This window comes from Archocentrus centrarchus, chromosome 2 (genome assembly GCF_007364275.1).
Source record: "Archocentrus centrarchus isolate MPI-CPG fArcCen1 chromosome 2, fArcCen1, whole genome shotgun sequence".
NCBI classification, from domain to species: domain Eukaryota; kingdom Metazoa; phylum Chordata; class Actinopteri; order Cichliformes; family Cichlidae; genus Archocentrus; species Archocentrus centrarchus.
The window spans coordinates 4,195,786-4,221,932 of NC_044347.1; the positions used below are offsets into that span (position 1 = coordinate 4,195,786).

The window sequence follows — 26,147 nt, forward strand, 5'->3', positions numbered from 1 at the left end:
AATTGATCCAGGCATTAAAAAACATTTAAAAAAAAAAAGGAAAAAAAAAAAGAAGTCAACAGTCTCTCACACAACAAAATCAAAGTCTTTTAGTTGTCCCACATACAAGACTAAGGACCAGGGCGGGCAGAGCTTTTTAGGCAGTGGCACCAAAGCTCTGGAACTATTTACCACTCCAGCTCCATTTAGCTGACTCTGTGGCATCATTTAAAAAATAGCTGAAAACTTTTCTGTTTAACCAGACTTTCTGGTTTCTGACTTTATTTTTATTCTTTTTCTTTTAATATGGTAATGTTATGTTTTTAACATAGTGTTTTCTGGGGGTGGGGGGGTGATATTGTGTTTTAATTATTGTACAGCGCTTTTCTGTCTGTGAAAAATGCTATATAAATAAACTTTACTTACTTACAACAATATCTATCACCTGAATCCTGTTGCTTCTGTGTGAGAAGGTGATGCTTATGGCATGTTGCAAATTACATTAGGGCTGCAACTATCGATTATTTTAGCAATTGTGTATTCTATTTATATTGATTACCCAAGTAACTGGATAAGAAATACTTTTTTTCATATTAACAGTTCATCTGCACATTTTAACTTCCGTACTGCAGTTTTTCCCTGTGTGAAACAAACAGGGTGGATGGAGCAGCTACAAAGTTCTCTTTTCTTCACTTACTGATCAGGTGGTGAAGTATCTCCAGCTGTTTCCCAGTAAAGGTTTAATGGAGGTTACAGGGACGAAAAGGCTCCTTTTGGACACTAGAAAAACATTTCCTTCTGCTCCATCTGAGCGCGCCGGCTCCGCCTCTTTCTGCTTGTGCAGACAGACTGCACGTAAATCAGCTGACTGCTGCTGTTGCATCATCAGTGTTCACGTGAAAAACTAGGGGCTGCGTGAGCGCAATCTTGTAATGCTTTATATTTACATTCTCCTAAATACGTTTCTATATTTAGTCACAAATCAGGGATTAAAGTATCAAAAATATTTTGACGGGGAAGGGGTTCTGTTGCGTGTGTAATGCTAGGCACAGAGAACCAGAAAGTGAGCATTGGCATAGCTGTTTTAATGAACGCTGCAACACGGCAAAAACCCATACAACAACGGGGCTGTACTTTCTTAGGTACGTCTTTTCCAAAATACCCCCAAGCCACCACAGGGTGGCACAGTTTACCCCATAACATCTCCCCTTTTAACACTTTCATTAAACACAATATTACTGCGATTACTTCTAACATAACTAGTAAAAGATGCATGCTTATCTGTTACTGTTCCCCTTTCTCATGTCCAATATGACCCCTAACTGGTCATTATCTCAACATCAGGACATATCTGAGATATTAACATTGAAGCAGTGACAACATATATCACTTACTGTTTTTTTTTTTTTTTTTTTTTTTTTTTTTTTGTAATGTGTCTATGTTTGATTTCACAAGCTCAGTCTTTCTGGGGGCTTGGTGAGCCTGCCACTCCTTGTGTGGCGCACAGGCTGTACTGGAGTCCGTGCTAGGGTCCGTCTTGCATGATCCGTGGGGGGCTGGCGAGTTGTAGAGGGACTCACCGTCCTGCTGATGAGCTCCCGTGGATCCTCCTGAATGGATGAGCTGCCCTTGCTGGACATGCCGTGAGCGGCCGAGTTTTTGGGCCGCGCACTGACCTCAGGCGGAACAGGTTCTGCTGGCCGCAAATCTACTCGGTTGCGGCGGTACATAGCACCTTCTATTTCCACAAGGTATGAACGTGGTGCCACCTGCTGGAGGCATGTGCCACGGCGCCATCTCCCGGTCCTGTCACCGGGAAGTGGCTTCATCCTGACACTCTGCCCAACCTGTAGCTCTGGGAGGTCGCTTGCAGTTTTGTCATAGTAGTGTTTAGCAACCTGTCTTTTGTACTTTATTTTTTCTGCTACACCTGATACAACACGTGGTTTCAGGAGGGCGTCAGTCACTGGGAGAGGTGTCTTAAGCCTGCGTGCCATGAGCCGCTGTGCAGGACTACTATCCATGCCCACTGTGGGAGTGTTTCTCCAAAGCAGGATAGCTCTCCATGGGTCCTCACCTGCTCGTGAAGCCCGTTTCCAGATGTTCTTAGCTATCTTCACCGCTTATTCGGCCTTACCATTGGCCTTTGGGTGGCGTGGGGATGAGGTAATGTGTTCAAATCCCCAGTCCCGAGCAAACTGTCTGAAAAGAGCACAATCGAACTGTGAGCCACAGTCTGTGATTACTCGATCAGGCTGCCCATACCTGGCAAATTGGGCCTTGCACTTTCTGATTGTTGTTTCAGCAGATAAGTCAGTAAGGTGTTCTATTTCCCAGAAGTCTGAGTAGTGGTCTATCATCAGCAGAAAATCCTTCCCTGCATAATTAAACAAATCCATGCTTAAGATTTGCCACGGCCGCTTAGGAAGGGGATGCGACATCATAGTCTCTTTTTGTTGGTCATGTGCATACTCATTGCATGTGGCACATTGTCCCACAAAATCCTTAATTTCTCCCTGCATATTGGGCGAGAAGAGTGTCTGCCGAGCCTGCCTGTAGCAGGCCTCTGCTCCCACATGGCTCCAATGGATACGGCGGAGCATTTCAGGATGCAGCTTCTTGGGAATGATGACCCTGTCACTTTTAAAGAGGACCCCATTCTGCACACTAATCTCATCCCTGAAGGCCCAATATTCTCTGATGGCGATCTGTGTGTCACCTCTCTGGTCTGGCCAGCCCTCCAGTACTGCTGATATTAGGGCCTGAAGGTGTTCATCCGTCTCTGTGTATTGTCTGATTTGGGTTAAGCGCTGACTTGTAACATTGAGGTAGTCAGCTTGGTTTACCTGTTCAGCTTCCAACTCTGCATGTTGAGCTAATGAGCAAACCGACTGCTGTATGAAGGGCTGGTCCGAACTGAGAGGGGGTGTCGTGGCTCTGCTCAGTGTATCACTTAAGTACATCTCTGGGCCAGGTTTGTAGACCACGTTCAGGCAGTAGCCCTGAAGAGTGAGCAGCATGCTTTGCAGTCGTTTAGGAGCACTGAGGAGGGGCTTGCTAAAGATGGCGACGAGGGGTTTGTGGTCAGTTTCTGCAGTGACGTCACTTCTGCCGTAGAGGTAGTAATGGAAGCGCTGACAGGCGAAAACTATGCTCAGGCATTCTTTTTCAATTTGAGCGTAGTTCTGCTCTGCTGCAGTGAGTGCCCTTGAAGCAAATGCCACCGGTTGTCCATCTTGCAGGAGGCAGCATCCTAGGCCGTTCTGGCTTGCATCACTTTGCACTGTGACTGGCTTGCTGACGTCATAATATTTCAAGACTGGTGCAGCTGACACCAGGCGCTTAATTTCTGTGATCGCAGCATCATGTTTTGGGAGCCAGTGCCATGGCACTTCCTTGTCCAGTAGCCTGCGCAGTGGTTCACATACCTCAGAAAGGCGTGGCAGGAATTTGGAAAGGTATGTGACAAAACCTATGAATCTCTGCACGGCTTTCACGTCGGCTGGGGCTGGCATAGCTTGCACTGCCCTAACCTTCTCAGGGTCTGGTCTAAGGCCTTCAGCTGACAGCACACGGCCATGGAAGTGTACCTCTTTGACTTTAAACTGTAGCTTCTTTAGGCTAAGTGTAACAATGCCAGTTCTTTGTTAATAGTGTTTATAGTTTACAGTTGTCTCTGCCAGTTATGTTCATATTTATTTATGTAGAATTTCACAAAGATTATTTTATTGAATTTACCTGACGTGTTTGTGTAGCTCCGGTTGGTGTGCGGAACCTTTCTTTTGTTATTGTTTTCTGTACCCCTACGTTTAGTTTTCTGGGACAACTCCTTTATAAGGAGCAGTCTCGCGCTCACTCTCCCCCTTCTTCCTGTGGCATTCAGCGGGAGCGGGGCTTAAAGCGATCGTCACCAACCAGACTGTGATGTTTTGTTTACTATTTGGTCAGAAATAAAAGGAGATCGCCTCCAAATCACGTCGGTGGCCTGATCTGATCATTGATGCACACAACGCAGAGAGCTGTAGAAGCCACCGGTTACACTTGGTGCCGTGAGACCCGTTGCATCGCCGGTCAGCGCTCGTCTGACCTCCCGGGTGTAGCTGCAGTCACCCTCGTCTCCTCTCCTGCTGGGCGGCGCAGCCCGCACGCGCGCCCTCCGGTCGCCGTGCACGCAAGGTGTGTCGTCACCATAAAGAGAGACTCGCACACATTCTCCCTCATTTCATTTGTGTGTGTTTGTTATATCGAACTGCTCGTGCCCTGCCGCACGTTAAGAGGACGTTCCCGACAATCCAACCCTCTTTTTCTGTTTTGAAATAGACGTGATAAACATGAATAAGGGATGTGTATTTTGAATGAAGAGTATATATTGGACTTCTACATAGAAAAGTAAAAAAATTTTTATTTCTGTTTATTGCTTTGAATTTTTTTGAGGGTTTGTGTGTGTTTATTTACATTCTGCTGCATATTTGATTGTGTGTTTTGATCATCCTTTTTAAAAAAATTTTTTTTTAATTTAATTTTTTTTTCTCTCCTTTGCCATTGATAATTTTTATTCATGTCAGGTGTAGACCCCTTTAAGTTTCAGTCTGTGGTGGGTTGTGGGCGTGGTGTCACCTTAGGGGTGGGAAGGGGCAAACAGATGCCTTCACAGTGTTTTGGTAGGGGTGGGTCTGTGTCCCCTGGTGTCCCCAAATATGCATCTGATCAGTCTTTTGTCAACTCACCTTTGGTCCCCACTGCTAGCTCCACACCCATTGCCCAGCCAAATTGTGAGCCCACACAGGTGGTTCCTGTTGAGGCTCTCGGTAGTCTGTTTAGTGATTTTGCTAAACAAATAGGGGATAGTATATCAGCAAGCCTTAGTGCTATACATCAACCAAGTGCTGTCCAGCCTCAGCCTACTCTGTGTCAGTCTACCAGTGATACATCACAGCTAAAGGTTGTTGTACAGTCTGATGCCAGAGCTCCACCTTATTTCAGGGGTGATCACACAGACACATTTTCTGTTCATGAATGGGAAGACATGATGAAAACTTACCTGAAGAGGGTTAAGTGTGACAGTCATGCTGAAATGTATGACTTGATAATGTCGAGACTGACAGGCAGAGCTAGAGATGTGGTTAAAGTATCTCTCCGCAGTCGTCCTGAGCTGTGTACGTCTGATCTACCCACAGCTGTGTTTGAGATATTAAAGGGGAACTTCAGTGAGCTGGCATACTCTAATCTGCCTATGAAAGACTTTTATGGAACCACTCCCCGGGCACATGAAAGTGCTCTTGATTACTGGATTCGTCTTAACAAATCCATCGATGCTGCTGATGAATGTCTTCGGAGGCGAGGCAAATTTGTGGAGGACCCGAGTGCTGAAGTGGTCATGATGTTCATTAATCACTGTCCTGACCCCACTCTTGCCTTGACTTTCCAGCTAAAGTCACCTGAGCAGTGGACCGCAGCTGAGGTTCAGGAACGTCTCGACAATCACACAAGGAACAAGAGGAAGACTGTTTCACAGCCTCAGACCTCAGTGGGGTTGTCAGCTTTGAGCCAGAACACTATGGCTGATTCTCTTCACCCTTGTGATTCTCAGGCTGCCCTAGTAGCGAACCAGCCAAGGACTCCTTGTAACTTTCCACCTGCAGTCACTGTGGTCTGCAGTCAGCCTGACTCTGATGATATTGTGGCGGGCCAAAATCAATCTGCTCGCTTGTCTGTGCCCCCTGCTGTTCTTGATGTGCCTCCTGTTGCAGTAACTCCAACTGCTGCTGACAATGGCCTTACACAAGTTGTAACTATGTTTGACAGGGTTCTTTCTCTGTGCAATGCTTCTCTCACTGCCGGTGCAAGACCAAGCAACCACCAGCCTATCGGACGTCAGCCTGCCTGTTCTGGTAACAAACGGTGCCCTGAGCCTTGCAGAGTCTGTGGTTCGAAGGATCACTCGACACATGCACACTGCAGGCTTTATAGGTTATGCCATAACTGCTTCAGTCCTGGTCATATTAGGGCTCAGTGTTCACGTTCCACCCGTTATGGTGCCACTCCCACTCTTCCTCCCTCCAGTGCTGATTTAAACTAGCCTGCCTGTGTGATGAGAGGGGTAACATGGGCGATGCCGGAGACACCCTCAACAAAGAACATGATTTGCAGTCAGTCTATGTGAACTGTTGTAGCTCTCTCCCAGATGACACGGAAGTGATTGTTGTGGGCTCACACAGAGTAGCTGAAGCAAGTGACCTGTTTTATGCTTCAGTGACAGTCAATGGTCAGTGTACTCTGAGAGGGATGCTTGATTCAGGAAGCATGTCATGCACGCTAAGTGAAGAAGGGGAGTCCAAACTAAGAGCAGCAGGTGTTCTCACTGTTCCTCAACCTGTGCCTGAGAAGGTGGTCCTTGTTGGCTGTGGTGGCCTTGTAACAAAGCCCAAATGTATTTATGATCTCGACATTGAGATCCATGGCTCCAAGTTCTCTGTCCCTATGTTTCTTGTTCCAGGGCAGAGAGATGAGCTGATCATTGGAAGCAATGTCATCAGACCCTTGATCCAAAAGATGAGGTCTGATGTAAAGTACTGGGAGCTTGTAGGCTCCAGCACCTCTAATCCTGACTGTGAGCAATTTCTCGAATTGCTTTGTTGCACAACCCATTGGTCTGGGTCTGACATGCTTGACAAGGTTGGGACAGTTAAGCTAAGACAGTCCATCACTCTTGCACCTCAACAGGAATATCTTGTGTGGGGGAAGTTGCCCAACAATGCCCATCTATCACTTGGGAGCACTGTCATAGTGGAGCCCACCTCCTCCTGTTCAGCCCCTAGAGACATAATTGTTGGACGGGTGGTGACACCCATGTGGGGTGATCGCTGGGTACCAATGAAAATCTTGAACCCGACAAAGACTCCTGTGACGCTGCGTCGCAATGCAAAGGTGGCAGATGTCTTTCCATGTCTTGCTGTTGAGGACTTGCCCATCTCTCAGGGTGTCAGTAGACCACAGACCAATTGGACTGCTGAATCTATCCCAGATCGGACGTCAAACCCATCCCAACGGCTGAAGGAATGTGGTTTGGCAGATATTGACCTGGAGGCGTGTGAGGTGTCAGAGGAGTGGACACAGCGGCTGGCTGATCTGATACTTACCTACCAGGATGTCTTTTCTAAAGGCAAGTTGGATTGTGGAGAGGCCAAGGGTTTTGTCCATCGCATTCACCTCACCGATGACCGCCCCTTCCAGCTTCCCTATCGTCGGGTCCCTCCAGCGCACTATCACAAGCTGAGAGAGGTTTTATCGGAGATGGAAATGAAAGGCATCATCAGTAAGTCAGTCAGTGAATATGCTTCGCCATTGGTCCTTGTCTGGAAGAAGTCAGGTGACTTGAGGATCTGCACTGACTTTCGCTGGCTCAATGCCAAAACTGTCAGGGATGCCCACCCATTGCCCCATCAGGCTGATTGCCTTGCTGCCCTTGGTGGGAACGCCTTCTTCAGCACTATGGATCTCACATCGGGATTCTACAACATCCCCCTCCATGAGTCTGACAGACGGTACAAGGCCTTCACAACACCTTTGGGCCTGTATGAATACAACAGGCTCCCCCAGGGTCTGTGCAACAGTCCTGCATCCTTTATGAGGATGATGATCAGTGTGTTTGGTGACTTGAACTTTTCCAGTCTCCTCTGCTACCTTGATGATCTGCTCGTCTTTGCCCCTTCTGAAGAGGAGGCTTTGAAACGTCTGGACATGGTTTTTTCACGACTCAGAGCAAACAATCTAAAGCTGTCACAAAAGAAGTGTCACTTTCTTCGCAGGTCTGTGACATTTCTTGGCCATGTAGTGGATAGCAGTGGTGTCTCAGTCGACCAGGGCAAAGTTAAGGTCATCTCAGCTTTCAGGAAGGAGGACCTCATGGACTCTGATGGGCTCACGCCATCTCAGAAGAAGGTCAAATCTTTCCTTGGGATGGTGCTGTATTATCAGCATTTCATTCCTGGCTGTTCTTCGATTGCAAGGCCGCTTTATGCTCTGACTGCTGGGCAGAAGAGGAAGGTTAAGGGCTCCCCCGGACGGCGGAGAGCGGGTACCTTCCGGGAACTGTCTCCTCAGGACTGGACACCTGCCTGTGAGGAGGCATTTGAGGGTCTTAAAAGTGCCCTCCTCAACAGTGTGGTGCTGGCACACCCAGACTTTGACAGGCCTTTCATCCTTTCCACCGATGCTTCCCTGGATGGTCTGGGTGCTGTTCTGTCCCAAGTGCCTGCTGGCGAGGAGAGAGCAAGGCCAATTGCTTTTGCCAGCAAGTCTCTCTCCCGAAGCCAAGCAAATTATCCTGCTCACAGGCTAGAGTTCCTAGCCCTTAAGTGGGCTGTCTGTGACAAATTCAGCCACTGGCTCAAGGGTCACAGGTTCACTGTGTGGTCTGATAATAACCCTTTGACATACATCCTAACAAAACCTAAACTTGATGCTTGTGAGCAGCGTTGGGTCGCCAAACTGGCCCCTTACTGCTTTGAGATTAAACACATTCCCGGACGTCTGAATGTGGTGGCAGATGCTCTCAGCAGGGACCCCTTTGTGAAGCCTCTGCGGGACCAGCTGTTGTGTGTCCCTTACTCTGAGCTGCTGGGACAGGCTCATGATGTCAGTGACGAACAAGTACAGGACACTTTCCGCTTTACTTGCCAGCCACAGTCAATGGGGGGCCCCTCTACTTCTGCTGCAGTTCATGGCTCACTGTCTGAGGATGATGTCTCCTCCCTTCTCTCCTCATTTGAAGAGTGGGACGCAGCTTCGAGACAACGAGCAGCCTCCCTTGCTGACCACCTCACCTCCTTGGAACCTGCTGGTCAGGATATGTGGCCTTTTTTGCCTCTCACTGATCTTCAGGCACAACAACAGAAGGATCCAGTAATCTCGAGGGTTGCTCATTATGTTGAGAGAAAGCGCAGACCCTCCAGACGGGAACGTTGTAATGAGAGTCAGCCAACCCTGAAGGTCCTGAAGCAGTGGGACAGGTTGACACTCATGGGTGGGATTCTCTACCGGGTCACAAAGGACCCTTTAACCAAACACAAGAGGTTTCAGTTTGTTGTGCCTGAGTCTTTGAAGGCTGATGTGTTATCGGGTGTTCATGATCATGCTGGTCACCAGGGTCAGCCTCGCACACTCTCTCTGGCTCGTCAGCGCTTCTTCTGGTCTGGTATGGAGAAAGATGTGCGAGATCATGTGAAGACCTGTCAAAGATGCGTTCTCAGTAAAACTCCTGAACCTTCTGCCAGAGCCCCACTAGAAAACATCAAGACCTCTGCTCCCTTGGAACTTGTGTGTGTGGACTTTTGGTCTGCGGAGGACAGCAACAACAGGTCGGTGGATGTTCTGGTTGTCACGGACCATTTTACCAAGTTGGCTCATGCCTTTCCCTGTCGAGACCAGACCGCAAAAGGGGTTGCCAAGAAGCTGTGGGACAATGTTTTTTGCATTTATGGCTTTCCCCAGCGCTTGCACTCTGACCAGGGAGCGAGCTTTGAAAGCGAGCTTATTGCCGAGCTCTTGAAGTTGTCAGGGGTTGATAAGTCGCATACCTCGCCATACCACCCTATGGGGAACGGCAATACAGAAAGGTTTAACCGAACCCTGGGCAACATGTTGAGAGCACTGCCCCCTCGCTCTAAACAGAAATGGCCACAGATGATCCACACAATGACTTTTGTTTATAACTGCACCATTCACGAGACCACTGGATTTGCACCTTTCTATCTGATGTTTGGGAGAGTTCCTAGACTGCCAGTTGACCTAATGTTCAAGAATGTACTCCGTGATGAGACTGTGTGTGACTATAATGTTTATGTTAAGTCTCTTTTGGGAGACCTGCACTGGGCAATGACTCTGGCTCAAAAGAACTGCACAGCTGAGCAAAAACATCAACGTGACCAGTACAACAAAAGGGTCAAAGGTCTGCCTCTGTCACTTGGTGATAAGGTGCTGCTGGCGAACAAAGCTGCCCGAGGGAAACGGAAGCTTTCTGACAAGTGGGAGCCGGTTGTCTACACTGTGGTGGCTTCGAAGCCTGCTTTGCACATCTATCGGATCAGGGATCAGGATGGGCACGAACGGGTAGTCCATCGCAATCTGCTACTACAGGTCAATTTCTTACCCCTCAGTGGAGTTCCAGACGGTGATGAAGCAGGTGTGCCCTTGCCTGCCTGTAGTGTGAGCAGTGCCTGTCCATCTGACTGGAATGTGACTGAGATGTCTGGATTGAACACTGCTGCAGCAACAGCTGAACCTTCCTTTGCTGGTTCTCTCTCTGGGGTTAACGACTGGGATGGTGGCCGAACTGCTGCTTGGGTCAGCGAACAGTCATCTTTAGATGAACCGCTTGGTTTGAAAAGTCCATCTCCTTCTTCCGCTGTGGTCGCCCCAGCTCCAGTTGGTCCTGCTGCTACTGTGGATCAGTCACCTGTTGCCCCTGCCCCCCTGCAGCAACCGTTGCATGTCTACCATGGTCCTCCTCGGGGACTTGATGCAGTAGACCGACTCACCTCGAGTTTTGGCAGGGTTATTCGACCCGTTTGCCGCTTAATCGAGTCCATGACACAACTTGAGTCTGTCCTGGGGGTGGAGCCAAGTTCTCCTACTGTTCTTCATGTGTAAAGCCTAAAGTTGCATGTCTAGCAATTTTGTTTTTGTTTCATGGCATATTACATAACTTTTCATGTATTGCATTAGTGATGTACTGCTATTTGTACATCTTTATCTCATTTACCCTCTTTTGTCTGGCATGAGGATGCGCGGTGTATGAGGCACCGCACGTTATTTTTGGAGTACTATAGGTTTTTGCTGGGCGCCAAGCAAGCCTTTAGTTCTCCTATCCTTTTAATAGGAAACTTTTGATGTTGATTTTCTCTGCTTGAAGATTGTGTTTTTATGTGTATTACTGAGTGTAGTGTGTTGTACAACCCATAATTTTGTGTAATTCTAGGGGGGTGAATGTAACAATGCCAGTTCTTTGTTAATAGTGTTTATAGTTTACAGTTGTCTCTGCCAGTTATGTTCATATTTATTTATGTAGAATTTCACAAAGATTATTTTATTGAATTTACCTGACGTGTTTGTGTAGCTCCGGTTGGTGTGCGGAACCTTTCTTTTGTTATTGTTTTCTGTACCCCTACGTTTAGTTTTCTGGGACAACTCCTTTATAAGGAGCAGTCTCGCGCTCACTCTCCCCCTTCTTCCTGTGGCATTCGGCGGGAGCGGGGCTTAACCCCTTAACTGGCAGCAAAAAAATCACCTGACAAAAACTACATAACGCCTTCTGGTCACTATTGGCTCTGAACAACCCATTTCATAGCCTATTAATCGGCTGCGTCTGGTCCGCGGGCCGAATGAAGTGCATTTATATGGCAGGCTAGACCCGCCCATTTTGACTGACACCTCATTCGGCCAATCATGTTAAGAAATGGGTTTCCCAGAGCCAATAATACTCAGAGGGCGTCACGTAGCTTTGTCAGGTGATTTGGTGCAGCCAGTTACATGATTGGCCGAATGACGTGTCAATAAAAATGGGAGGGTCTAGCCTGCCATATAAAAGGGACTACAAACGGCCCGTCACCGGGCCCTTGCCAGTTAAGGGGTTAAAGCGATCGTCACCAACCAGACTGTGATGTTTTGTTTACTATTTGGTCAGAAATAAAAGGAGATCGCCTCCAAATCACGTCGGTGGCCTGATCTGATCATTGATGCACACAACGCAGAGAGCTGTAGAAGCCACCGGTTACATAAGCCTGAGGCGGACTTCCTTGCACCGCTCCATGAGTGCAAGGAGTTTCATGTCGTGATCCCTGATGGCCTCTTCATCTGAGTTGCCACAGCCAACAACCAAGATGTCATCAGCAATCGGCTCCACCCCATCCAGGGCTGCCAGTAGCTCATGTTGTTTCCTCTGATAGACTTCCGGGGCCACTGAAACACCAAAAGGGAGTTTAAGCCACCGTTTGCAGCCCCATGGAGTCCAGAATGTGGTGAGAAAGCTGCTTTCACTGTCGAGCTTACATTGGAGGAAGGCATCACGTGCGTCCACTAACGAGAATATGCGGGCTTTGGGCAGCTTGTAGAGGACATCGTCTAGAGTGGGCATGATATAATGAGATCTCTTCAGTGCTTTGTTCGGTGGCTTTGGGTCAATACAGATACAAATCTTATCAGGTTTCTTAATGATCACCATATTACTAATCCAATCAGTAGGCTCTGTCACTGAGGTCAGGTGGCCCTCCCTCTCGTGTCTGTCCAATTCTGCTTTCACAGCTGTTTTGAGAGCTATTGGGACATTGCGTGGCGGGCACTGCACCGGTGTGATGGACTCATTTAAGTCAAAATGGACCTCACCGGGCAGTGACTCGATGGGTGAGGTGAAAACTTCCTTGTATCTGCCAATGAGCTGCTGCTTAGTGAGTGATCCTGGCACAATGCATTCCACCTTGTGAAGCTCCTCAGGTATAGTGAAGTGCATTAGGCCAAGGCGTTCACATGTTGAACCAGACAACAATGGGTATTGGTTGGTCTCTACGACCTCAAAGTCTAACGGGTATGTGTATCCCTTTATTGTGCAATGTGTCCTGAACAGTCCGGGTGATGTCATGACCTCACCTGAGTAAAGTTTCAGCCTGGTGTGGCTCGGGACCAATTTCCCTTTTGGCGCCACTCTCATCTTGTCTTTGAGGCTCATAACATTGCATGTAGCTCCAGAGTCCAACTGGCACTTTTGCTTTACACTGTTCACTTTCAGATTCACAAACCACTTCTTTCCTTGCTGTATGTCTGTTGAAGCTGCTGTGGTCATATATAAGTATGCTTCTGCTTCATTGTCCTGTGCTGTGTCTCCAGCTGTGTCCACAACATTTAAGTGAGGCTGTCCGGCCCTTTTCCTCAGGCACACGCTTGCGAAGTGATTAGGTGTTCCACAGTGGCGGCAGGTCTTTCCAGCTGCAGGGCATGCGTCCCTCCCTGGCTTGTGCTGGTGTCCGCAATATTTACAGTTGCTTCCACTCGCTTTCCCCCATGATTTGTTGAGCCCGTGCATGTTGCGCACAGGCTGCCTGGTGTCCGCCGCATTAATCGAGTCATCCGATTTATGGGTTAGCGCTTTCATACGTGCATCTGTGAGCTCCGCAGCCCGGCACATATCAATAGCTGAGGCAAGGGTAAGGTCTTTCTCACTTAAAAGTCGGCGGCGTGTGCCCTCATCTATGATTCCAAGAACTAGTCTGTCCCTTATGAGCTCCTCTTTTAGCTCACCGTATTCACAGGTAGAAGCCCTCTCTCTCATCCTAGTCACAAATGTGTCTATCAATTCTCCATCCTCTTGCTTCAGGCTTCCAAAGACAAAACCCTCAAATATAACATTTTTTTGCTGGCTTGAAATACCTTCCCAAGGCTGTCAGAATGGCTGTCACATCATTCTCTTGTTCCGCAGTTAGGTGCAGATTGTGCTTATAGATGTGCCTGCACTCGCTGCCCATTACTCGTCTCAGTGTTGCTGCTTGTACGTCTGCTGGCTTCCTGTTCAATCCGGTCGCTAGCAAGTAATCCTCGAAGTCCTCCTTAAACGTATCCCAGTTAGCCGCAATGTCTCCGGAGAGTTTCATCTCAGCCGGCAGTGGAATCGCATTTGCACCCGCAGCCATCCTCGCGTTAGCTGTAGCCTTTATTTAAGCTTGGTGAGACAGACTCGGTCCAGGAAAAATGCAAAGAAAAAAAACTTGTGATATTGAGTAGTCCTCTAACTATTTCACTTCTGACACCATGTTGCGTGTGTAATGCTAAGCACAGAGAACCAGAAAGTGAGCATTGGCATAGCTGTTTTAATGAACGCTGCAACACGGCAAAAACCCATACAACAACGGGGCTGTACTTTCTTAGGTACGTCTTTTCCAAAATACCCCCAAGCCACCACAGGGTGGCACAGTTTACCCCATAACAGGTTCTTCCGGTACCAGATGGTCACTAGTGCTAATAGGTGCGCTCGCTAGCAGTATGTCCGGGAGCTGAAGTAGAGAAAAAAATAACAGCTGATTCTCAGCACACAGAGCACAACACGCAAACAAGGCAGAGAGCGGTGGAGGTGGAAAAACATGTCAGCGATGATCCACTCAGTGTCCAAGGGAATCCGTCACAGCGACGGAGGATCTGAGGGGGTTGTTTTCTAACTCCTGATCCCCCACTCCATTCCAGTAGGTGGTGGTAATGCAGCTCTAAGCTGGTTTGGTCAACCGCAAACCCACAAGAAGAAGAAGACGACCGAGCCCTGTAATGCAGCTAATGTGAGCGAAACGTTATTTAATGTATCGGATTACATTTTTTAAATTTCTTTCCGATATCCGATCCAGTAATTTAGGCCAGTATCGGACCAATACTGATACTGAATATCGGATCGACGCATCCCTAATTATTGTCTCTCTTGACCTGAACTGGTGCCCTCTGTCCAGAATAATTCAGCACCTCCAGCATCCATTTGACCAAAATAAGAACAAAGGTCTGATCCTTCAGGCCCTCTGGCAGCTTTACTGACCTCAGGTTGTTCACAGAAACAACCTCCAAGTCCAGGAGTTTAGTTCTTGTTTCTAATGCAAACACTTCAGTCAGCAGACTGTAACTACATCTTCTTCTGATGTTGCTAATCCAAGCTCTGGCTTGTATCCCACCTTCAGTGCAGTCCCTTATTTCCTCTGTAATCTCTGCTATGGCTGCTCTAATTGCATCCAGCATGGAGGACAAACTGGCTCCACTAAGGTTCCTGTTAGTTGTCAGAAAGCATGTCTGACTGTAAGGCTGCCATAACCAGAGTTCCCACAGAATTACGTTTGACTCCCAGCTTTATCTTTGGGATTTCCTGAGTCGGCATTTCAGCTCATCTCCTTCACAGACACCTTTAACAGGAACACTGTTTTATGCAGCTAGTGTTTAAGTCCAGTGTTCCTCACATTAAGCAGGTAATGAGGGGAATACTTCCCAAACAGAGACGTCCTGCTGTAATCTTTGTTGCTGTGGATGTTCCTGTTTCCACTGTCATATTCCAGAATCAGGCTCTAAAATGTACAGATGGATCTGAGAAGATTTGATTCCCAATCATGAGACAGAAATCAGGTTTTTTGGTAGCTTTACAGTTTTTCAGGATTCCTAAATCAGAAGGTGGAGCTCACAATGACTGCTGCTCTTCAGCAGGCTTCATGAAACTAGCCAATCAGAAGAAAGTAGACTTTTACGGAGGGTGGCCTTAAAGGGGAAGGAGCTAAAGCAGTTTGTTTTAGTTAAGAGGATAAAATGAGAGACTACACCAGGGTCCAGTATGTGATACATAAAGATTACTGTGAACTGCATTAAGCAACAATAATCAAAGATATTAAAACAGGCCTGTGCCTGCAGGGACTGAACTAGTGTCACTAAATCTATCAGCTCTTCACTGTTTTCCATTTAAACATGTTGGTATAATTGTGTTTGTACTGAGCAAATTTAAAATGCTTTATTTTTCCAGCCTTAACTTTTAAGTTGTTTCTCATGAATTGTAGTGGACACACACTTGTTTTTTTGTTGTGGTTTTTGTTGAGGTCCAACATATAAACTGATTTTCAGCTGATCACAAATATCATTTTTCAGACTGAGCAGCTGTAACCTCTCAGAGGAGGGCTGTGAAGAACTGCTGTCAGTTCTCAGCTCCCAGTCCTGTAGTCTGAGAGAGCTGGACCTGAGTACCAACAGCCTGCAGGGGTCAGGAGTGAAGAAGCTGTCTGCTGCAGTGGAGAGTCCACACTGCAAACTGAACACTCTCAGGTCAGACCAATAGATATTCTGTTTGTTATAAACTGACAAAATTAACCAAAGGAAAAGTTTTAGCAGCTAAAACTCAACCATATTAATACTAAGAAATAACAAATTATTTTCATTATTTCTAACTAGGGGTGGGACTCAATTAAAAAAATTAATCGAGTTAATTAGGAACTTTGTAATTAATTAATCGAAATTAATCGCATTTTAAACACATTTAAATATTTAACATGAGAAATATTAATTTAAGTTTGGTTGATGAATGAATTAATTTACATAAGCTTAAACTTCAAAATGTTGTTTATTTTCCCACCAGTCTACTACACAGACCAACGAAGGGTGGAAACGCTCCTGTGATAAGCAAACTCCTGAAATTAAAGTTAAGCATCATAACTGGATAGTTTTATTCAACATTAATGTCTCACTTAATATAGTTGGAAATTAATCATTCACTCAGCTGTATTCCTTGATGTTGTTATGCTTGTTTTAATAGCATATTTTGAATTAGATTTCAAATTAAACCACAAAAAGGAGCAAAAGTTCGTTCTCCGTTTAACCAGCTGCTTTTCCACAGCTGTGCTTCGCACTCACGTTTGCTAGGCGACATGAGCTACGCCGAGGTGAGGGCAGGACGCTGATATGAAGGCTAGCCGCTCACTTGCGGTCTTCGTGGGCTGCGAAAGGGTTGGGGCCGGGTCCATCGAAGGATGCGGCCCCTCAATTTGAACATTGTACGTCAATATAATCTGTATGCCTGGAAGTCGTGCACTGAAAATCATTCCACGGTGCAAAGTGCGATTAAAATTAGTTAAAATTTTTAATTTGTTATTTTCCCCGTAATTAATTAATCGAAATTAACGCGTTAAAGTCCCACCCCTATTTCTAGAGAGAAAAGAAGAGGGTCCACACACCGGCAAAGCTTCTTAACCATGTTTTTAATCCAAACAAATCTTAACAAGTCTTAATAGTTCAACACAAGACAATTAAAGATTCTTTAAAATGCAGATTAATACAGGTTAATTATTGCTAATTGGTGTTGGTTACACTCTAACAACAGTGTTTGTATGATTGTTAATGTTTTAATTTTCAGACTGAGTATCTGTAACCTCCCAGAAAAAAGCTGTGAAGCTCTGTCCTCAGTCCTCAGCTCCAAGTCCTCTAGTCTGAGAGAGCTGGACCTGAGTATCAACAACCTGCAGGATTCCGGACTGAAGATTCTGTCTGCTGGACTGCAGAGTCTCACTTATAAACTGAATATTTTGAGGTCAGATCAAATGATATTTTGTTTTTTAAAATAAATTATTGATTTGACCCATTGAAGGTTAAATGGATCCTTAAGTTGTAGTTTAGTAAGAGACCAAGGATTCTGGGGAAGAAAAAAAAAAAAAACAGGATTAAATATTGCTAAATCTACTATCTCCTCACTGCACCCTGGTCTCACTTTAACAGAAGTGTTTGTTTTATTGGTGATCTTCTATTTTTCAGACTGAGTGGCTGTAACCTCTCAGAGAGAAGCTGTGAAGCTCTGTCCTCAGTTCTCAGCTCCCAGTCCTCTAATCTGAGAGAGCTGGACCTGAGCAACAACAATCTGTGGGATTCAGGACTGAAGCTTCTGTCTGCTAGACTGCAGAGTCTCACCTGTAAATTGAATACTTTGAGGTCAGATCAAATAATAGTTTGTTTTTCAAAATGAATCAATTAAACAATGGACCCATTGAAGGTTAAATGCATCCTTTTGTTGCATTTTAGTAAGAGATCAAGGATTCTGGAAAAAAAAAAAACAGGATTAAATATTGCTAAATCTACTATCTCCTCACTGCACCCTGGTCTCACTTTAACAGAAGTGTTTGTTTTATTGGTGATCTATTTTTCAGACTGAGTGGCTGTAACCTCTCAGAGAGAAGCTGTGAAGCTCTGTCCTCAGTTCTCAGCTCCCAGTCCTCTAGTCTGAGAGAGCTTGACCTGAGCAACAACAACCTGCGGGATTCAGGACTGAAGCTTCTGTCTGCTGCAGTGCAGAGTCCATATTGTATGGTGGAAACTCTCAGGTCAGGATTCCGATCGTTCCACTGATGATGGTTTAATATCTGATTTATATTATTGCACAAATAGCTAATTTTCATGGAGACCTTTTATTTATTAAGTGACCCTTTATTTAGCCTTGGATGGATTATTAGAGTCTGAATACCTATCTAAAGACTATTTATAGTCAACTTTTTTGTTAAAGGAAAATTAGTTCATTTACGTTTAGAGATTTAGGTCTGTTTTGGCTTGACAACATAACCAATTTCCTTTCATACTGATAGGAAGAAAACATCCAAATAACTTGTTTGGGTTTATGATAGGGATGCACCGATCCGATATGTGGTATCTGTGTCAGTCTGATCCTGATCTTAATTACTAGATCGATATCGGAAAGAAATAAAAAAAATGCAATCCAATCCATTAAATAGTGTTTCGCTCACATTAGTTGCATTACAGTTCTCCATCGTCTTCTTCTTCTTGTGGGGCTGCGGTTGACCAAACCAGCTTAGAGCTTCATTACTGCCACCTACTGGAATGGAGTGGGGGATCAGGAGTTAGAAAAAATCCGTCAGATTCTAAAAAGTTCTCTGTCACTGTGACTGTGACACTGTGACACTGAATGGATCATTGCTGACATGTTTTTCCGCCTCCACTGCTCTCTGCCTTGTTCGTGTGTTGTGCTCGCTGTGCTGAGAAATTCAGCTGTTATATTTTTCTCTACTTCAGCTCCCGGACATACTGCTAGCGAGCTAGTGATTGTCCGGTACCGGAAGGACCCCTTCCCCGTCAAAATATTTTTGATACTTTAAACCATCAAACTAATCAAAGGTTCAGTCAGTCTGGTTCTGCATCTGGATTTGGCTCCTCTCCTCCTCAACACTCCAGGACATGACAGGATACCAAGGCCAGATGTTCTTGTGCAGCACAAACACTTTTTCAAAGCTTTTTCCAAATGTTGAACTTGCTGTGGAAGCAGCTCCCAGTTTGAGTCCAGGAGACAGACCCCCTCTCTGCTTTAAGATCAGCTTCAAACTTTCCTTTTGGATCAAGCTTCTAGTTGGATCAAGCTTCTAGTTGGAGCTGGATCAGGTGACCCTGAACCCTCCCTTAGTTCTGCTGCTATAGGCTCAGGCTGCTGCTGGACTTCCCATGATGCATTTCTTCTGCACTCCCCTCTTTTCCCTCCTGATGCTTTGATCTGCCACTACTGCAGCTCCTTAACTTTGCTCTTCTCTCTCCTTAGTTTGTGTTTGGTTCTTGTCTCTCTGAGCTCATCTCTGCTCTCTTCTCTTTGCCCTCACACTGAAACCAGTCATGGTCCGAGCTCCTCCTGGAGCCTGGTTTCATTGGAAGCATCTTTCTGTCAGAGGGAGTTCTTCCTTCCCACCATCACCAAGTGCTGCTCACAGTGGATTGTCTGATGGTTGGGGCTTTCTCTCTAAGATTGGAGGCTGTTATTTCACCAAGATGGCGCCGCGAATGGATGCCCTGGTACTTCGGTGCGCTCTGTTTTGTTTGTTTTTGTGCGTTATTTCTGTGTCTGGACACTCTTCTGGGTATTCTTACACCAGAGAAGAGCTTTTCAACATTAGGTCCACAACACCTTCGGATTTATTTCCTGTTTTTGTCGCATCTGCGGCGGATTTATTACACACTCTGGCCCAGAAAGTGAGACGCCGAAAGAGAGGGAAGCGCGCTGGCGTGCTTGTGAGGCTAAGGAGACGTGGATTACGCACAGCCTTACCTGGGATTTTCCTCTCCAACGTGCGTTCACTTAGGAACAAAATGGACGAACTGACACTGATGAGGAGCATGAATAGAGACTTTTCCAAATCCTGTGTGTTATGCTTTACGGAGTCATGGCTGTGTGAGGAGATACCGGACTGCGCGCTCCAGTTGGAGGGATTTCATCTCCTCCGCGCAGACCGGCAAGCTGCGCTTTCCGGCAAGGCTACAGGTGGAGGAGTCTGCTTCTACATAAACTGTGGCTGGTGTACGGATGTGACAGTGATTGCTAAGCACTGCTCTCCCTCACTGGAATATCTTTTCATTCACTGTAAACCATTCTACTCTCCGCGGGAGTTCGCTTCATTCATACTGGCTGCTGTTTACATCCCGCCGGACGCGGACGTGCACGAGGCCCAGTGCGCGCTCACAGAGCAGATTCTGTGCATGGAGCGGACATACCCGGACTCTCTTATCATCGTACTTGGGGACTTTAATAAAGCCAGCCTGAGACAGGAACTTCCCAAATACAAACAATATATCACATGTCCGACCAGAGAGGAGAAGACACTAGACCACTGCTACAGCACGATAAGCGGGGCTTATCACGCAGTGCCCCGCGCTGCACTCGGCCTCTCTGACCACGACATGATCCACCTGATCCCCGCGTACAGACAGAGGCTGAAGCTCTCAAAACCTGTGGTGAGGACAACAAAGCAGTGGACCCGTGAGGCTGTGGAGGAGCTCCGCACATGCTTCGAAACTACAGACTGGGACTCAATGAGGGCTGCCTGTGACAGTCTGGATGACTACACGGACACTGTAACCTCGTATATCCACTTCTGCGAGGACAGCATTGTGCCATCACGCACCAGGGTGAGTTATAACAGTGACAAACCCTGGTTTACTCCCAAACTGAAGCAGCTGTGGATAGAGAAGAGGGAGGCTTTTAAAAGTGGGGACAAAGACTGCTACAAAGAGGCCAAGTACAGGTTTAGCAAGGAAGTGGCCACTGCTAGATCACATCACTCTGAGAATATACAGCAGCAGATCTCAGAGAACGACGCGGCCTCTGTATGGAAAGGTTTTAGGCAGATTACCAACTACAAGCCTAAAACCCCCCACTCCACAGACGACCTACAAACTGCAAATAGACTGAACGAGTTCTATTGTCGTTTTGATGGTCAGTTCAGCAGCCTTCACACCTCCACCAGTCCCAACTACAATACAGCCAACACAAATATTCACCCCCCAACCTCCCCCACTCCCCACACCTCAGAGAAGCCCACATCATCAAGGACTCCCACCCCAGAGTCCCCCTCATCCCCCACCCCCACAGTCTTTTGTATTCAGGAGGACCAGGTGCTAAAGCAGTTCAGGAGTGTCAAAGCTCGCAAAGCTCCAGGTCCAGATGGTGTCTCACCTGCCACACTGAGACACTGTGCTAACGAGCTTGCCCCATTGTTCACAAACATCTTCAACTCCTCACTGGAGGCTTGCCACGTGCCTGTCTGCTTTAAAACCGCTACCATTGTTCCTGTCCCCAAGAAGCCAAGGATCACTGGACTAAATGACTACAGACCTGTGGCACTGACTTCTGTGGTCATGAAGTCATTTGAGCGTCTGGTGCTGTCCCACCTCAAGTCCCTCACAGCCCCCCTTCTGGACCCCCTGCAGTTTGCCTACAGAGCCAACAGGTCTGTGGACGACGCCATCAACCTGACTCTGCACTTCATCCTACAGCATCTGGACTCCCAGGGAACCTACGCCAGGATCCTGTTTGTGGACTTCAGCTCTGCCTTCAACACCATCATCCCTGATCTCCTCCAAGACAAGCTGTCCCAGATGAACGTGCCAGATCCCATCTGCAGGTGGATCATTGACTTCCTGATGAACAGGAAGCAGCACGTGAGGCTGGGGAAGAATGTCTCGGACTCCCGGACCATCAGCACTGGCACTCCTCAGGGCTGTGTCCTCTCTCCTCTGCTCTTCTCCCTGTATACCAACTGCTGCACCTCTGACCACCAGTCTGTCAAGCTTATTAAGTTTGCAGACGACATGACTCTCATCGGACTCATCTCAGACGGGGACGAGTCGGCCTACAGGATGGAGGTCAAACGTCTGGTGTCCTGGTGCAGCCACAATAACCTGGTACTGAATGCCCAGAAGACAGTGGAGATTATAGTGGACTTTAGGAAGCACACAGCCCCTCTACCCTCTATCATCCTGACTGACACCCCCATCACCACAGTGGACTCTTTTCGCTTCCTGGGAACTACCATCACCCAGGACCTCAAGTGGGAGCCCACCATCACCTCTGTCGTCAAAAAGGCCCAGCAGAGGATGTACTTCCTGCGGCAGTTGAAGAAATTCAACTTGCCAGCAAGGACCATGGTGCAGTTCTATACTGCCATCATTGAGTCCATCCTCACCTCCTCCATCACTGTGTGGTACGCTGGAGCCACCACTAGGGACAAACAGAGACTACAGCGCGTTGTGCACTCTGCTGAGAAGGTGATTGGCTGTAACCTCCCATCTCTCCAGGACCTGTACTCCTCCAGGACACTGGGGCGTGCAGGTCGGATCACAGCCGACCACTCTCACCCTGGGCACAGACTTTTTGACCCTCTCCCCTCAGGCAGGAGGCTACGGTCCATACGGACCAGAACCTCCCGCCATAAGAACAGTTTCTTCCCCTCTGCTGTTGGACTCATGAACAATAACCCTAAGACTGTTACCACCACCCTCCACAAACACTGATGACCCTATGTCTATGCACCTGTCTGATTGCACTGATGTACATATTAGTGGCATATAGTTTACATTCTTTTATCTTTTAATTAGTCTCTGCACTGTATATTTTGTAAGCTCTAATATCTCTGTATATTTGCAATTTGTATACTTGTATATTGTCTTATAGTTTTTATACTTATTTGTTTTTTTTGGTTTTTTTGTTTTTTTTTTTTGTTTTTTTTTCTGTAAGCACGAAGTACCGCAGCAATTTCCTAATGCTGTGAACCTGTTCACCCATATGGCAATAAAAACCTTCTGATTCTGATTCTGATTCTGATTCTGTTACCTTACACTGTTACACAACCTGAGATGATGCTGTTGTCTGTTGACAATTGTCACTTATAAATAAAGCTACATTAAATTGAATGCATGGAAATGGATAGATGTTATTGTATGTGACAAACAGGAAATGATTGCTCACAGATGGATTGTTGTTTTGTGTGTCTGCAGTCTGTCAGGCTGTCTGATCACAGAGGAAGGCTGTACTTCTCTGGCCTCAGCTCTGAGCTCCAACCCCTCCCATCTGAGAGAGCTGGACCTGAGCTACAATCATCCAGGAGACTCAGGAATGAAGCTGCTGTCGGCCGCACTGAAGGACCCACGCTGGAGACTGGACACTCTCAGGTATGGAGAGGATGTCTGATAGAGGAGGAAGAGCTGGAAGCATTTCCTGTGTCCTTCACTCACTTCCTGTTTGTTTCATGCACATGTGACATGCAGGAACATTTTTCCTTTGCTCACAACAAAAACACTCTTGGAAGTGAACAATAAGGGATATTAATGTAGGGGGTCTCCAAGGAGAACTTCTCCAGGAACAAGTTGTAGATATCTCAGGATATTTAACAGTGCAGGATTTTGGGAAAACTCATTTTTCCCTCTGAGCCTGATTCAGATCAGATGAATGTGTGCACAGAGAGGCCGAGGACATATTGATCCGAGCTTCCTACAAACACTGGAAGCAGGAAACTGTTAGCCTAGCTTGATCCAAAGAAGAACAAACTGATCACAGTTTTCTAATCAGAGCTGTGGTAGAAGCTGACAGCTACAGGGAGATGTTTTCATTTAAAGGCAGCAGCCCTGCACAAATGCATTTCTGCATTTCTTTCAGAGACAAAGGTCACAGTGTACTTTGAAAAGCCAACACACACTATAAAATAATGGAAGAGACAACAATGCAATAAATCAGTGCATTTAGAGAGGAGATCCAGAGGCAGGAAGGAAGTGAGAAAAAGGAGCGTTTATTGGGCCAAATGCAAAAGTCCAAAATGAGGAAACACAAAGTCCATCAAAGAGAAATCCAAAGCAGGCACAGGAAAAGAGGACAGGATATCCACTGGGAGCTACCTGCAAACCAGAGACAGGTGGGAGCAAAGCACAGGTGCAGACGCTGAGAGAGCGTTTGGTCGGTGAGAGACGAGCTGATTGGACGGTGTGTCCGTGTCAGGATTGGTGGGTTTTTGGAATTCTTCCTGGATGCTGTTGCTGCTGTCGCTTGTTCTTGGATTAAGGATTACACACTTGGGACTGTGAAGGAACGGTGGGAGGGGTCCTGACCCACAGCCTGGATAGGCCCGCTCTGGTACCCTTACCTGTTTCTGGAAGCTTCTGACCAGGGCCGCTGATAGGCTCTGAAACATTGGGGGCGGAGCTTAAAAGCTTTTGGAGTTTCCCTGGATAACAAAGCCGTTCTTAAAGTTCTTTCCTATATTTGATAGGATGCATTTGATCCACATACCTGAGCTCCGCCCCTGAGCCCCACCTCTGAGCTCCGCCCCTGAGCTCCACACAGGAAGTTGTTCTTCTTGGTGTGATTATTCTGCGTGATGTAGTCTCAGATTTCAGAGCCAGTTTTCCATTTTGAGCTCATTTCCAGCTTCAAGTCTTTTAACAACCTTGTGCAGTTTGCAGATCTTCTAAGTTCTCAGCTGGAAGACAAAAGCTGCAAATTCCCTTCAATGAGTCATTTTGAATTGATGTTCAAATGAAGATTCAAATGTTGTTCCAGTGTGAAAACAATGTGTAACTGGAAGATCCTGTGAAGCACTGCTGAAAGACAAAGAGCCCAACACATGGACATCCTCTGTTCTAACATCATTTCAGCTGTTGGGTTAAATCCTCTTGACTTTTGTGCCTTTCTGACTGTATAAAGGACACTTTGAGACAAAAACAGGAAAACAATCTGATGGTGCTGCAGACTAATCCACAGGATCTGATCTCCTTGATCCGTGGATCATTTTCCTATACTTGTCATATTCAAAGGTCAGACATCTTCAAGTGTGTGTGTGCCTCTGAAGCACAGCTGTGACTCTGTCACTTCTTTTCCTCTACTTAATGATGGAGAAGAAGTTTGATGAGCCCAGTGCTGCATTTGAATGCTTTCTTTCTCATCACACAACATCCAGACTGAAAGCTTCAAAGAATGAAGTCCAAAGTGTTCAAACAGGCTCCCACTGGCCATCACCGCCTCTGCCTGTAGCCGGGTCAGACCTGCAGCTGCAGGGTTTTGATGCTGATCTGAGAACAGTTCAATGATGCGGTCATCCCTCGTGGTGCTCGCAGTTTCACTTTCATCTGCCCTAAAGGGAAATTAGCCGTGCGGCCGAGCCAGAACAAAAACATGTAGAAAACAGAGACGCAGACACTCAGAGGAAGACAGGAAATAACCTCTGACCCCCCTCCTCCTTTCAGGGCGGAGCCTGCTGGAGTGCGATGGCTGAGCCCAGGTCTGAGGAAGTGTAAGTGTGTTTTTAATGTGATTGATGAAAACAAAGCAGCACACATTCAACCATCTTCAAACTGTCACATCACTCATTCACATCTCTGATGTCAGGAGTCATCATCAAAGTGTCAATCAATGAACAGATGATGGATCAATAACTGCAGCTGGATTGTGTTTGTTCTCTCCATCAGATTCCTGTCAACTCACAATCGACACAAACACCGTGAACACAAAGCTACAACTGTCTGACAACAACAGGAAGGTGACATATGTGATGAAGGAGGTTCAGTCATATCCTGATCATCCAGACAGGTTTGATGGTTGGTATCCTCAGCTGCTGTGTAGAGATGGTCTGACTGGTCGCTGTTACTGGGAGGTCGAGTGGACTGGACACGTTTATATATCAGTGAGTTACAGAAGAATCAGAAGGAAAGGAGACAGTAAAGACTGTGGGTTTGGAGGCAATGATCAGTCCTGGAGTCTGAGCTGCTATGATGGTCGTCCTCAGTCTGTCATTCACAATAAGAAAGTAACATCCATCTCCTCCTCCTCCTCCTCCTCCTCCTCCTCCTCCTCCTCCTCCTCCTCCTCTGGCTCTAACAGAGTAGCAGTGTATGTGGACTGTCCTGCTGGCACTCTGTCCTTCTACAGAGTCTCCTCTGACACTCTGATCCAACTCCACACCTTCAACACCACATTCACTGAACCTCTTTATCCTGGGTTTGGGTTTAGTATCTTGTTTTTTGGTTCCTCAGCCTCTCTGTGCTGAGCTGAGTGTAAAGAGCTCTGACTGTTGAACAGATAGTTCAGTCTGTACATGTCTGTCTCTTTCACTCACAAACACGTTTTCACATTCATGGATTCAATCAGTTGATGTTTGAAACTGTTCTCAATGATTCCTTGTAAACTTCTTCCTCTTCAGTCCTTTAAAGATGGAAGCTGCCATTATTCCAGGATCCACATGTTGTTTTTCTGTCTTTTTCCACTCAAAGCTTCACAATGAATATCAGGATGTTGTGTTTCTCTGACGCTCACTTCACAACCAGCTCCTCTGCATTTTCAACAAGTCTGAGCTCATTCAAATCCATCC

General features: G+C 46.6%; 1 protein-coding gene across 1 annotated transcript in view; it reads left to right on the forward strand.

Moving 5' to 3' along the window:
* Positions 1 to 25,886, forward strand: part of LOC115798296 (NLR family CARD domain-containing protein 3-like) — a 32,917-nt gene extending 7,031 nt beyond the window's left edge. Inside the window, exons 8-11 of the mRNA XM_030755107.1 lie at positions 16,886 to 17,059; positions 22,789 to 22,962; positions 25,027 to 25,073; positions 25,249 to 25,886. Coding sequence (XP_030610967.1) covers positions 16,886 to 17,059; positions 22,789 to 22,962; positions 25,027 to 25,073; positions 25,249 to 25,826 — 973 coding nt within the window. The 3' untranslated portion in view covers positions 25,827 to 25,886. The remainder of the gene's footprint in view (positions 1 to 16,885; positions 17,060 to 22,788; positions 22,963 to 25,026; positions 25,074 to 25,248) is intronic.
* The last annotated feature ends 261 nt before the right edge of the window (positions 25,887 to 26,147 follow it).